Source organism: Carica papaya, chromosome 1 (assembly GCF_054855325.1).
Source record: "Carica papaya isolate Zhongbai chromosome 1, ASM5485532v1, whole genome shotgun sequence".
NCBI classification, from domain to species: domain Eukaryota; kingdom Viridiplantae; phylum Streptophyta; class Magnoliopsida; order Brassicales; family Caricaceae; genus Carica; species Carica papaya.
Genome location: NC_142309.1, coordinates 982660 through 996149, shown reverse-complemented (window position 1 = coordinate 996149; position 13490 = coordinate 982660). Strand labels below are relative to the sequence as shown.

The following is a 13490-nucleotide window of genomic DNA, read 5'->3' as shown; positions in this document are numbered from 1 at the left end:
ATAGTAAAATCAATCAAACAGGATCAACAACGAATAATAACCGGTTTCGACTCCGTTAGTATCATGTGATTAATTATCGAGATTTTTTAAATTGTACAAAATACTACATTATTCATAATTAAACTTCAATTCCATAATAAGGAATAAGGTGAGAGATTTTTACCCGAATCGGTGTCTGAGTGCTAAATTTTCAGCTGCGCCTATTGACGGTCTCCGGGTTCCCTAAATTTTTTTTCGAAGGTTAAAACACGCTCTAAGTACATAAAAATACCCAAAAAATCTAAAATCGGTGTTAAAATTATTTTTCAGTCAATTTTAGAATTCTGGCACGACGGCATCGCCGTGCTCTGATGACAACATTATTGCCCGCGACGGCGGTTTGCCTCAGACTGGCTGTTTTCAGCCAGTTTTAGCAGGTTTTGTACTCATCATTGGGAGAAAACACATTAAGAGATATCGGTTGACAAAAAAAAATTGAAAAATAGAAGCTTACCGACAGTAAAATTTTTCAGTACGACAGCTTTGCTGGCTCACATTCGCGGTTAGATATTTTCCTTCGGTCAACTTGTGGGAAACACAATGGTGAAATAATCGCACGAAACAAGAATCGGAAAGGACCTCATCGGATGTAGTTTTTTATTTTTTCCGTGGCGGTGCGACTGGGGTTTATCTATGATTTTCGGTTCATCTGCTGGTCTTTTTACTCCGATTTGGTCATGAGGGTGTTCAAAACTAAATTTCGAGTGAACAAATTTTTTTTTTTACCTCTTTTGGCGGTCGGAGTCGACGGTCGGCTCTCTCTCCCAGCGATTGGTTTTTCTTATCCAGCGGGGGACTGGCGGCTAGGGTTAAAGTTCGATGTGAAATGAGGTATTTATATCCATTTCACTTTAATCTAGGCCATCTATCGTATTTGATCTCGACCGTCCAATCGCATTTAAATATGAAATGAATCTAGACCATTCATCGCGATTTGATTTTGATCGTCCGATCGGATTTAAATAAAAAATAAATATGGACCGTTTATTGCGATTTGATCTCGACTGTCCGATCGTGTTTAAATAAGAAATGAATCTGAACCCTTCATCACAATTTGATCTGGACCGTTTATTGCGATTTGATCTCGACTGTCCGTTTGAGGAGGGAATGGATTCGGACCGTCTATGCGCGCAGAATAATTCCGTACCGTCCGATCGCGAGCACGCGGATTGCCAGTGTGGCCTCCTGCGTGGCACTGGATCATCGTGCCTTACCACGCGGCGCGCTCCGGTTCGTCGAGGCTGCCGACAGTCCTACGTGACACATTTTTTCTAGATTGTGTTTTAACCCTCAATTTTTGATTTTTCTTTCAAAAATATTCATAGAACCCAAATTTTCACAAATTTTTTTCAAAATTATTTTCAATTTCATTCTCTACCTATTTTTTCTAATTTTCACATTAAATAAAATTCATAAATTAAAAAAATTATATTTTACATATTAATTTTAATTTTTTTAAAATTAATTACAGATATTACATATATAATTATTTATACTAATAATATATCACTTTAATTTATAGGAAAAACTTGTCTATAAAACTTAAATTAATTAATAATGTTTACAAGCTTAGAATTTAAAACTTTAAAATTAATAATTAATGTAAAAATTTATTAAAAAAATTTAATTAAAAAATTATATATTTTATAATTTGATGATATTTATACACTAATAATAACATAATTAATCTAATAATTAAATATGCATAAAAGTGTAATATTAAAAAAGTTAAAAGATATAATAAGCTAATCACCATATAAGCACAAAAGAGGAAAGTGGCGGAACTTTTGGAAAAACGTGAAATTGAGTTTGAGCCACGGGGGCTAACGTGGGCCGCGTGCGTAGGCTTTTGCTGTTAGAATCTCCCTCTTCTTCCCTTTTCTCTTCCTTATTTTTCTCTCGTCTTCTTCTTTTAATTTTGCACCAACACAGAGAAAAAGTATCATCATTTTTATACAGACAAATATTATTATATAATATATATATATAGTAAAAAATATGCTGTTTTTGCATTACAAGGAAAAGAAATTGGGTGAATGGGGTGGTGAGTCTGGTGACGAGGACCATTGTCTGTACTCAATCTCTTGCTTCCTTTCAGAGAATACAACAGAGAAACTCGAGTAAGAAAGGAAAAGATCATTGCTTTCTTCCCTAACAGAAAAATCCCATTCCTTTCACTGTAAGTCTCTTCTTCCCCTCCACTCCTTCTCATTAAATTCAAAGCTTCTTTACATGTTAATCATGTTTTTGTTCTTCTAAGAGTGTATTCTTTTGTCAAGGTGGTAGCTTTTTAGACATGGCTCTTTCTTTCTCTGCATTTCTTAGTTTCATAATCTAACTTTTGGGGGTTTTTTTATTCTCTTCTCTTCTCTCTATCATTTAGTAGGTTTTTGGTTATTCTTCCTTCCCCTTTCTGGTTTTTCCTTTTGCCAATCTGGGTTCCCTTCTTCGATAAAATCTCTCTTTTCTATTAACTTTTTTTTTTTATATTTTTTTTGTTATCTTAGTTGACGGATCTTATTTTCTACCAGTTCTTTTTTTTTTTGGTGGGGTTGGGGACTTTTGGTTTCTGAGAATTCTGCTTTCAAGGCATATCTATTAATATCATTCTATTTGTAGATAATAGGCACTTTTTCTTTAATTTTTCTCTTCCTTTTTGTTTTACATTTCTCAACCTACTATATGTATATATATATCTATATAATTTTCTTTCCTTCTGATTTTGCAGCTTGAGTGTTGCTCTTAGACTGGTGACCCTGAATCCTGTTTTGCATTTAACTACTTGTTCTTCTTGTGATAGTTAGGTGTTTAATGTTCTTCCTGCTGAATACTTGTTTCTAATCAATCTGTTCCTCTTTCCTTGTGATAGTATGGGTAATAGCCTTTTCCTTGTGATAGTCAGGTGTTTAATGTTCTTCCTGCTGAATACTTGTTTCTAATCAATCTGTTCCTCTTTCGCTTTACCTTTTTCCTTTTTCATTATGTAAAACAGAGGAAGCTCTCAAGATTTTCTTAATAATATATCCCTGAGCAACCAAGGAAGCAAGATTTGGACCAACTTAGCTAATTGGTTCAAAACAAAGTTTTCAATACCAAAAAATAAGAATTTTCTTTTTTTTTTTTGTTTTTAAAGAAATGAAGATAATTGGTTTTATAATTTTGAAAATTGACTTTATTTGTTTGCATCATGTATGTTCCAGCTGATTCTCCATTTGAAAGATTATTACTCTTCACTTATTCGTTTTATTGCAGATTCATCCCTTCTTCCAGCAATATTAAAGGTAAAAGTAATATTGCTTTCATGCATTTCCATTTTCACTGGTTCATTCTTTTTCCCCCCTTTATGAATGGAGTTGACACTAAATTTTTAGTTTGTCTATGTACTTTGTGAAGGATTACAAATTGTACAGGCACCAGTTTAGGTTTTAATCTGTATTAACCATTTTCTTTGTGCAAACTGAAGGATGGGGGATCATTTTGTATTGCTGGTGGATCGGTTGTTAACTGAATCCACACTTGAAGCTGCTATTGAGAGCAAAAACCGATTGGAGCAAGTCACACCCTTGTCAAACAAAGATAACCTGACTGAATTTTCTTTCTGTAAAATGGATGAAAATAATGATTCATCTTGGAGAGAATTGGAGCAATGTAGGATTTGCCATGATGAGGATGAAAGCTCAAACATGGAAATGCCTTGTTCTTGCTGTGGTAGCTTGAAGGTCAGCTTGCTTTAATTCTTGTTAGGAACTTCCTTGAGATTGTTAGAAAGATAATGGTTTTGTTGCTTTTGGTGTGCTAATCATTTGAGAAAAATGCTCCACTTATGATTTAGAGCTCACAATATGAATAGAATGGCATAGTTTCTGCTAAATCACATTGGTTATCTTCCAAATCCTTTCATCCAACATAGTACTGTTTTATTTCTGATAATTTTTCCTGAAATTTCAAGTGTTGAACTAAATACAAAATGTGATAATGACTATTATTCTTTCAATTTATCGCTTCATTTTTTTGATATAAACGTATCTGATGCAAGTCAAGCTTGAAGAATTGAGCTATTGCATGTCTTAGAAGTGATTCACTCTCTGAGTAGCATAGGGTGCTTCATTATCAGCAAAGTTCTGGACAGTAGAATGACATTAATTGTAAGGAATTTAGTGATATGTAATGCTATATTATCTACACTGCTATGTTGCTTTGTTAACCTGTTAAACCTCAAATGCCATTGATATTAGGCATTGGTAACAACTGAACTTTTGTCCTCCCATCCATTTTCTCAATTGATTTTTGTTTCTCCAAGAGTTCCTTGATGGTTTGTTGTTTGTTGCAGTATGCTCACCGTAAATGTATCCAGAGGTGGTGCAATGTAAAAGGCGATACTATATGTGAAATTTGTCATCAGGTATATGTATAATTACAGTCTTGGTCTTATCTAACTGGAAGAAAACATTTTGTTTCTCACAATTAACTATTTGAAAATTTGAAGCCATTTAAACCTGGTTATACAGCACCTCCTCCTCTGTTTCATTATAGTGGCATCCCAATGAATTTCAGGTATACACTTTTGGCTCTGGAAACAGATTCTCATTCTCAATTTTCAACTTTTAGCGTATACATCTTTTTCACTTCATTTACTATAAGATAAAGAGAGCTAAACTATTTCTGGAGTTTTTATCTTAGAGGAAATTGGGAGATATCTAGAGGAGATCTTCACAATTCTAGATTTATAGCAATGGTCACTTCTGATCAAGATTTTCCGGATTCTGACTTCGAGGACTTTTCACCTTCCAATTCAAGAAGTCTGATATGCTGCCGAATTATAGCTATAATTGTAAAATCCCTTTCTCTCGTCCACATAAACATTTATATTAGTCATAGCTAAACTTATGTACTTATGCAAGACACCCTAACATGTCTAACTATTTTCTTCGCTCTCATATCAAGTCTCTAATTTTTACTTTTTAGTTGGAATTCCAGTTATAAGATTTTAGCAGATTTAATAGCTAAAACTGATCCAATTGAGTTTCAATTATTTGAGTCATGCTTTGTTAAAAAGAAATGCTTATAACAAGTTCTTAGTAAAGATTTTGGTAATCAGTTAAATTTTTCTTACTAAGTTGAACAGCAAAGTCTACTTCTCATTGCTGATTCTTTCTTCCAAGATTCGTTTAAGGTTTGTTGGGTTTGTAGTTTTATTGCCATATTATTAATTGATCCACATCTTTGTCTGCAGTTTATTGCTCTTCTTGTACTTCGCCACACCCTTCCGATTGTAATCAATGGAAGCGGTGATTACTCGTTTACATTGTTTATGGTGAGGCTGGTGGCTCATTCCTATTTTCCCATTAGATAATATGGTGCAGCCGTGCAGACAACCACATTGGTTATAGATCATTATATAAATATGTTCTTTGTTTTGCAGTTACTATTCTTCAGGACTGTTGGGATTCTGTTGCCTATATATATTATGTTTAAAGCATTCACAGTAATCCAACGTCGCCGGCATCAGCAGGTGAGACTCAATGATATCGTTCAAGTATTTTTGATTTTTGGATTATCTTTTAGCATTCTCTTTCCCCCTTTGAAAAACGAGGTGCTTGTATGAATTGACTTACCTGGAAACTTCAAAGTGGCAGCAGAGTAACCGGGCATACCTAACCTATAGGAACTCCAATAAGCCTTGAAAATTACGTTTGCTTTTGATGCAATACAGTTTATATTAATGATAGTGTATACTGATCCCTTCTCATTTCCTATGGCATCAGGATCTTCATTTCTCCCCTGCTGCATCAGATGAGTTGCCACAGTTTCAGCCACCTCGGTCGCCTTTTATCTATATTCGATAATGGCTACAATCCCGAAACTACAGAAACTATAATATGGCCTCTAAGCTAACACACTGGAGGTGTTAACGGTAATGCTATAATGAAATGTACATACGAAGAGGAACTGCATTTAGTCAGGAGGCTTTCGATCATGCAAGTAAACTTTACTTATGAATCGTTCGGTAACTAGGATTGTAGATGACAAGAAACGTATCATGTTTCGTATGGATGAAACGGGAACAAGGTCGGAGAGTTGATTGCAGCTGAAATAGCATGAGCTTACATGTAGATGCCCTTGATTTGTAACTACTTAAACAGTAATGGTATATTTGGGAGTTTGGAAGGGGAGAGAGAATATTATTTTCCTTTCTTTTGTTTGGATCCTCAAGAATTAAGGAAGAAGGAAAATGGAGAGAAAGAGTTAGTGTTGTTTGATTCTAGTCTTCTTATATATTTCATCTCTTTGGTTCTTAATTGAAATATCTAGAGATTGGCTCGAAATATTATGTTTGGAAATCAAAATCTTGGCAAAAGTTTTGAAGAATCCCAGTTTTGATGTGTATGTTAAAATAATTATTTCTTTTTTGAAATTCTTTAGGTTATATGATTGCTACTATACATATATATATATATGTAATGAAACATGCATAAGAGTATAGTACCAGTTGGAATCTCCCTCTCCCTCATTTCATCTCTTGTTCTTCCCTTTTTAATTTCCCACCAACACAAAGAATACAACAGAAGAACTCAAGAAAATAAAAGATCATTGCTTTCTTCTCCAACAGGAAAATCCCATTCCTCCCACTGTAAGTCCTGCCCCCCCCCTCTCATTAAATTCAAAGCTTCTTCACATGTTAATTGGTTTCTGAAATTTCTGCTTTCAGGGCATATCTATCAACATCATTCTATTTGTAGATAATAGAACACCTTTTCTTTAATTTTTTTTTTTCTTTTTGTTTTACATTTCTCAACCTACTATATATATATATATAATTTACTTTCCTTCTGATTTATTTGGTTAAGAAGAATATATAATATTATAACTAACATAAATTCTACTGAAAGATTTTTTCAATTCAATATATAAAATTAAAAAAAAGATGAGAGTAAGTACTAAAATTTAACCAAGAAAAATGAGGTACTTATTAAATCACCAAAGGATTAAAATTTCTTTACAGAAAAGGAATTATTTAACACCAATTTGAAAGTTACAGGGACCTGTGTAAAAAATCCAGAACATTTTGAAATATTATGTGATGCAATTATGTATTCTAACTATTTTTAATCTAATAAATACCCAAGCATCCATGTAGATACTGTGTAGATAGATACAGTTTTAAGTACATACGAGGCTTTATATTATATTTAGGATTCAAGAGATGCTCAGACATTCTTGAACTAAACTCTTAAAAATGGTAAAATTCATACACCCTAAAACAAAATCCTAAGCAACTTCATGCGCAAACCTCCTGACCAATTTCCGCCCAAGGTATCCTCCTAAAAATGGATCCTAACCGAAGGAAGGTCAAGAAGAATTTAGTTTCCTCTTCTTGCCATGGACCTCGAGAACATAGTTGACAAGGTATCGACTAAGATAGACCGTTTTGTTAATAGCAAAATAATATCACAAAACTAAAATTCGTAGTGTATTTTTTCTCAACTTCACTCATCATTTAGTACGTCAATCTTCGTTAGTTTCTTCTTCTAGCCATGGACCTCGAGAACATAGTTGACAAGGTATCAACTAATAAACTACAATAGAACATTGATTCCTTACAAGTTATAATTAGAAATGCAGCTGGAATTATTATCGACGACGCAGAGATAGGATGATTGGGTTTCTAAAAGAAATCCAGTGTGATCGCGAGCATATATGTATTACATATATGGTAAAGCGGACGGATTATACCACGATGACAAAGCACAAGGATACCATCAGACTGCAGAAAAATTCTTCTTATTTTTTTGGGTTCGAAGACGATTTCGAGTTGACGCTCCATTGGTGCCTGTGTAATTTATCTTTCATATATATTTTTTTAAAAAAGTATTTCGTAATAGTTTAATAACACCCTATGATAATCGATTAAACATTAAACGGTAATAACTTACAACAAATCTTAACATGCAAATGTTACTAAATTACCACCACATATTATTAGGACAACAAATATCGGAAAGTTTGAGAAAAACATAGCAACGAGAAGCATCAGCTGCTGAAGTTCAGATATTAATAAACTGCACACAGATACCATATTCCAGTATACGACATAAAGAACCCACAACACATTTAACAACTAGGTTCAAGTAACCTCCTCATCAAACAAGCCCGGGTAGTACTTAAAAACATGAATTCAACACACAAAAAGATCCCTTTATTCATAAACCATAGTAGCAGACTTACCAACAAACACCTGTAAGCAAACACCAGAGAGCGAAATTTATTCCTCCTCAGATTCTGACTCAGCATTCTGAAGCCAATCGATGAAAGGTTCAGCTTTCTTCCATAGGTCAGCGTCCTTGTTGCCTCCATTTAGTCCTTCACCATACCACTGCAATATGAATTCTTCCTCCAAAATATCAGCATCGTAGAGTGCCTTCAGAACCAGAGCCGATTCCTTCAATGCACTCGCTGTAGACTTTAAATAAAATGCTTCCATTGCTCGAAGAAGAAGCAATTGTGATCCCTCATTGTGTGCAATAGCTGCAGCAAGGTATGTTTTCTTCTTGACAACTTCCTTTGCAAACCCCTTCTCAACACCGTCAAAGAGAGCTTCAAATAGAGCAGTTATTTTTTCCTGAGAGGACCTAGAAATAGATCCTAGACGAGATTGTATTTCGTTTGCAGAAACACCTTTTTTTATATTTGCTTTCAGCTCAGCAACAAGGGTTTGGTGAGTGTTTGAATTCCCGTTCTCAGCCTTGGGCTTCTCTTGATGTGGATTGTCATTCAAATTGCTATTTGTCTTTGCCTTCTTCTCCGCTTCGTCTGTAGAAAGCATCACCATGTCAGCAGTCACAGCATTCAACTGCTCTTGGATACGCTGACGAGCTGCCTCAAGAGATGTATCAGTTTGCCACTGGACATTGTCGCCATCATCATCCCTAGCCTCTTCCTTCTCATCGACCTGGCTGCGAGGTGGAGATACGCGATCATCATCTGACCCAACTGCTTTCTTCTTTGCAGAGCTGGCTTTTGTGTTGCCATCCTTCAAAGAGGAACCTTTCTTTTTCCCTTCCTTCTTCAGTTTCTTCAGCTCTTCGTCAGCAGCTTCACCCTCCTTCAATCGTTCTTTCTCTGCTCTCCTCATTGCCTTCTTGTCTTTGGATCCCTTTTTCTGTTCTGGCGGGTTCTTCAAAATGAAAGTGGTGAGCTTATCTCTCATATCCACATCTGATACAAAACCACAGGCAACACAATTTAACTGTAACATTTGATTCTTAGTAATCACTATCTCAGTCTCTGGATTTCCACAGCCATAACACTGCACATATTTCTTGATGAAAATCTCTAAAAGGCCAGCAAGCTTAGCAGTGTCATGAGAACCATTAACAAGAGATGTTCCAGTTTTCTCATCAAACTTGGATTGTGCACCAAGCTCGCACCCAAAATACTTTGTTGTATAAGAGGCAGGCCTTGCCAAAGCCTTAGCAATATCAACCATGTTCACAACATTTGTTTTGATGCCATTTCCTCGACCCTCAATTTTGGTTATCATTTTTGGCATCTTATACCTGTAGAAGGCATCGTCACTATTTCCAGCACCAATGTTTTGTAAAGCCATCTTGACTCAATGCAGACTGGAAGGCTAACTGTCACACACGGAAAATGCTGGAACTGGAAAGGCAGGCAGCAGCAATATTGTCTTCTGAGGCTTTTTGGAGAAGATAGGACTGATCTTTAGCAGTCAGGAAAGGTTGAAACCAGTTGCAATAATGGAACTCCTGATATTTTTTAAATGCCCCGAGATGCATATAGTCTTGTTTGCCTGACAAGGATCTTTTCTTTTTTCTTGACGAAGGACAATATAGTCCAAGCAACCCGATCAATCCCAAATCGTAAATGGCTAATATGGACATAAACGGAACTTCAACGTCGACAAGCTCAACTTCACCTTGAACGCAGATAGAAGCAAGACCTGCAAGATTCCTAAATACCAAGAAAGAGAAAACCAAGGACCATGTAAACTTGTTTAAGATCAACAAAACAATTCCTGATACTAAACAATGAACGGGAATCAGCACAACAAAGTTTTATCAAATAAGGAGCTACTCCACAGAATGTAGAAACACCCATGCATGCAACAGCTATAGTTTTTTTAAGTAAGAAACAAATAGCCATATTTGAACAAACTTATGGGCATTAATCAGAGAAAGGCGATAATGAGATAAGTGAGATGAGAAGTTAGTCTCCTTAGGAAAAGTTATTAAACGACAATCAGGAATTTAATATCGCAACAGCTATAATTCTTTTAGTAAGAAACAAATAGCTATATCTGGACCAACTTATGGGCATTAATCAAATAAAGGCGAGAATAAGATAAGTGAGATAAGGAGTTAGCCTCCCTAGGAAAAGTTATTAAACGACAATCAGGAATTTATTATCGCAACAGCTATAGTTTTTTTTAGTAAGAAACAAATAGCTATATTTGGACAAACTTATAGGCATTAACCAGATAAGGGCGATAATAAGATGAGCGATATAAGGAGTTAGCCTCCTACGGAAAAGTTATTAAACGACAATCAGGAATTAAGTGGTTAACAGAAGGCATTTATTACCACAACAGCCATAGTTTTTTTAGTAAGAAACAAATAGCTATATTTGGACAAACTTACGGGAATTAATCAGATAAAAGCGATAACAAGCGAGATAAGGAGTTTGCCTCCAAAGGAAAAGTTACTAAACGACAATCAGGAATTTACTATCGCAACAGCTACAGTTTTTTTAGTACGAAACAAATTTTTATATCGGGATAAACTTATGGGCATAGATAAAGGCGATAACAAGACAAGCAAGATAAGGAGTTAGCCTCGTTAGGAAAAGTTATTAAACGGCAATCAGGAATTGAGTGGTTAACAGAAGGTATTTATTCTCCCTCCAACTCAAGTACTGAATCTCGGAACAATTCTATCCTGACATTTGAATACTACTCCAGCTAGTAGACCAAGCATAATTGCACATACGCTGCTCTTCTACATCACGTATCAAATGACCTTAAAGTATAATGGAACTCCGAAAAATGATCATCTAAATCGAAGGGATGAAGATAATATACCTCACGCTGAACTACAGGGTTTGGAATAATTTTATCGCACAAAATCATGAACTCTTTTGCTTCAAATTTCAGCTAAAAAGGATATAAGCTCCAATGTAAATGTGTATAAAGCAATATTTAATGTTCATACAACAAGAAGAAACCACACAAAAATATTTCAAGAAAATCAATATTTTAACCGCTGATTCTCAAAACAACACACAAAAGAAATAGTTCATGATCTTATGCATATTTCATTCACCTATAAACCTATCTTTCACAATCGGAATCGACAGGGCTGATTCTATCCAGATCTATCTAATTTAACACGCATAAATAAATAAAAAAAATCAAATTTCAAATAAAATTAAATCATTAACAAAGTTGATACGATCAAGAAATCCACATAAGTTTACAGATCAGTTAGAAAATCTGAGCTTCACTAAGATTCGCACCTTAAGAGTTGAATAGACAAAGATTTGTAGAAGAGCCGAGAAACGCTAGGGTTTTCTGATGTTATTGGCAGCAGAGAGTGGAAGACAAGCGATGGGTTATATAGTATCGGAAATGAGGAGGAGAAAGAGTCACGTGGTGCGAGCACCACATTAAGCACAGATGTTCGTCGATGAGATTTGTAGAATGAGGATCGTCAGATGCGTTGACTAATTGGGTCAGCTCTAGAATATTCGTCAGATCGGACACAAAAAGTTTGATATCATAATTTGATGATAAGATTTAGGTGTGATTTCCCGAAAATACCCTTGCTCGTCTCCTCTCGTATTTCAGCTAAACCATGATTTTGTTCTTGACCAGAAAAAAAGAAGGCGGCATATCTTAATTTTATATTCTTTTACTTATTTTATTTTTTTAAAATAAAATATTAAATCAAAATTTTAATACGTTCGACCTTAAAATATTTAAATAAAAAATAAAAAAAAATATTATGTAATTACCACGTACGCACTCCATTTATTATATTTAAATTATATATCTTATAACTAGCTTTTTTGGGCTAGTCGGCTCAGTACAAGCTGCAGAAGTGGCTCATGTGGGCCAAGCTTGGGCCACGTTCGGTGGCCCGGCCCATACGGGTCGGGCTTGGTCAATTAATTAATTTTTTTTAAAAATAATTAATTAAATTTTTAATATTGTAAACGTGTATAGATTTTAATGTTGTTTTTTTTATTTGTATTTTAATATTTTAAATATTTTTTCATTAAACTAAACTATTGGGTCATTCTTGACTGGAAGATTGGTCTCATTCTCTTCCTTCTGGAACTATATGTACAGGCCGCGTGCGTGTATATATATATATATATATATATATATATATGTGCAGACACACAAAAACACATAAACGTATGAAGGAATCTGAAGCTAATTTTCTCTGCAACAAAATTTTAGGAGAAAGAGTAGTTTTTTCCATTGTAGTAAACTTTCTGTAGAAGAAAACCCTTCAGGAAGGATCTCTCAGATATATGCCTAACCAAGGAGAAGAAGAAGAAGAAGACTTCTTTTGAGATATAAAACCTATACATACATACGTATATATATATTTATATATAACATATATGGCTTTCTCTCTATCTTCTTCCACAGCCAGAATTAACCCGTTTCTAAAGTACAATAATGCTCGTGGCCAACCCACCAAAGTTCTTCGAGCCCAGAGATTCAATGATGAAGGTAATTAATCATCAATTACTATTTATACATATATGTACATGAAATACTCATGTTGGTTTTGTGTGTGTGTATATATATATATATATATGTATAGGAAGTAGAGGGAGCAACATGATTGATGGAGCAAGTCTGAGTGTTTTAAAAAAGAGAATAGAAGAGGTGAAGATGAAGGAGAAGCTGGAGAGGTGTTGCAGATGTGAAAATGGCTGGAATTACAGACCAGACGGCCGTGGCTATTATAATTATCGTAAAAAAAACTACATGACCTTCTTCAACCTCTTGGGTTTGGTTGGTTCCACCATTGGCTTTACCTGTTTCACTGCTACAGCTTTTCTCTATCTCTTTTCTCTACTCATTCATTTTAATCTCAGCTGATCTTTAATTTATTTCCATTCTAATTTCTTCATCAGTTTAATCAATTATCATGATCGCATATGTAATATTAATTAATAATATTAATTCAAATTTGTTTACACCTGATCATACTTATCTCCAGAAAATAGCAGCCTAAACATAATATGTGTATAAAGAAAGAAGCCTCTAATGCAGAATTCTTTTGATTTGCATCCATGTTGATGAAATAGAATAATTCTATATATATATATACATATATATATATATATATATATATATATATAATAACAAGGCGGCCTTTTGAATTAAAGTTTTCCTTCCATGTTGACATGTAAAG

General features: G+C 34.6%; 2 protein-coding genes across 6 annotated transcripts; one reads left to right on the top strand and one right to left on the bottom strand.

Annotated features, from left to right (window-relative positions):
• Nucleotides 1-1919: 1919 nt before the first annotated feature.
• On the top strand, nt 1920-6344 carry LOC110809706 (uncharacterized). 4 transcript variants are annotated; one of them, XM_088212333.1, is made up of 9 exons: nt 1921-2218; nt 3240-3320; nt 3503-3758; nt 4370-4441; nt 4526-4593; nt 4720-4870; nt 5273-5353; nt 5462-5551; nt 5805-6344. In XM_088212333.1, the coding sequence occupies exons 3-9, from the start codon at nt 3504-3506 to the stop codon at nt 5883-5885; spliced, it is 798 nt and encodes a 265-aa protein (XP_088068459.1). In that variant the 5' UTR covers nt 1921-2218; nt 3240-3320; nt 3503; the 3' UTR covers nt 5886-6344. The 4 variants fall into 4 exon arrangements, with proteins under 4 accessions (XP_088068465.1, XP_088068459.1, XP_088068456.1 ...); XM_088212330.1 differs by having other exon boundaries at nt 1922-2218; nt 3292-3320; XM_088212337.1 differs by lacking the exon at nt 1921-2218 and adding an exon at nt 2225-2913 and having other exon boundaries at nt 3292-3320.
• Nucleotides 6345-7995: 1651 nt separating this feature from the next.
• On the bottom strand, nt 7996-11730 carry LOC110809750 (eukaryotic translation initiation factor 5-like). 2 transcript variants are annotated; one of them, XM_022035657.2, is made up of 2 exons: nt 11572-11730; nt 7996-10011 (listed from the first exon to the last, which is right to left on the bottom strand). In XM_022035657.2, the coding sequence occupies exon 2, from the start codon at nt 9644-9646 to the stop codon at nt 8303-8305; it is 1344 nt and encodes a 447-aa protein (XP_021891349.1). In that variant the 5' UTR covers nt 9647-10011; nt 11572-11730; the 3' UTR covers nt 7996-8302. The 2 variants fall into 2 exon arrangements, with proteins under 2 accessions (XP_021891349.1, XP_021891350.1); XM_022035658.2 differs by having other exon boundaries at nt 7996-10000; nt 11572-11710.
• Between the last annotated feature and the right edge of the window lie 1760 nt (nt 11731-13490).

Bases quoted from the DNA above. Each gene is read 5' to 3' on its own strand.
- LOC110809706 (XM_088212339.1), top strand. From the start codon at position 3,504: ATGGGGGATCATTTTGTATTGCTGGTGGATCGGTTGTTAACTGAATCC. The intron at 4,594-4,719 runs GTATACACTTTT...TTTTTATCTTAG, and splicing joins GGCATCCCAATGAATTTCAG to AGGAAATTGGGAGATATCTA. The intron at 5,552-5,804 runs GTGAGACTCAAT...CTATGGCATCAG, and splicing joins AACGTCGCCGGCATCAGCAG to GATCTTCATTTCTCCCCTGC.
- LOC110809750 (XM_022035657.2), bottom strand. From the start codon at position 9,646: ATGGCTTTACAAAACATTGGTGCTGGAAATAGTGACGATGCCTTCTAC.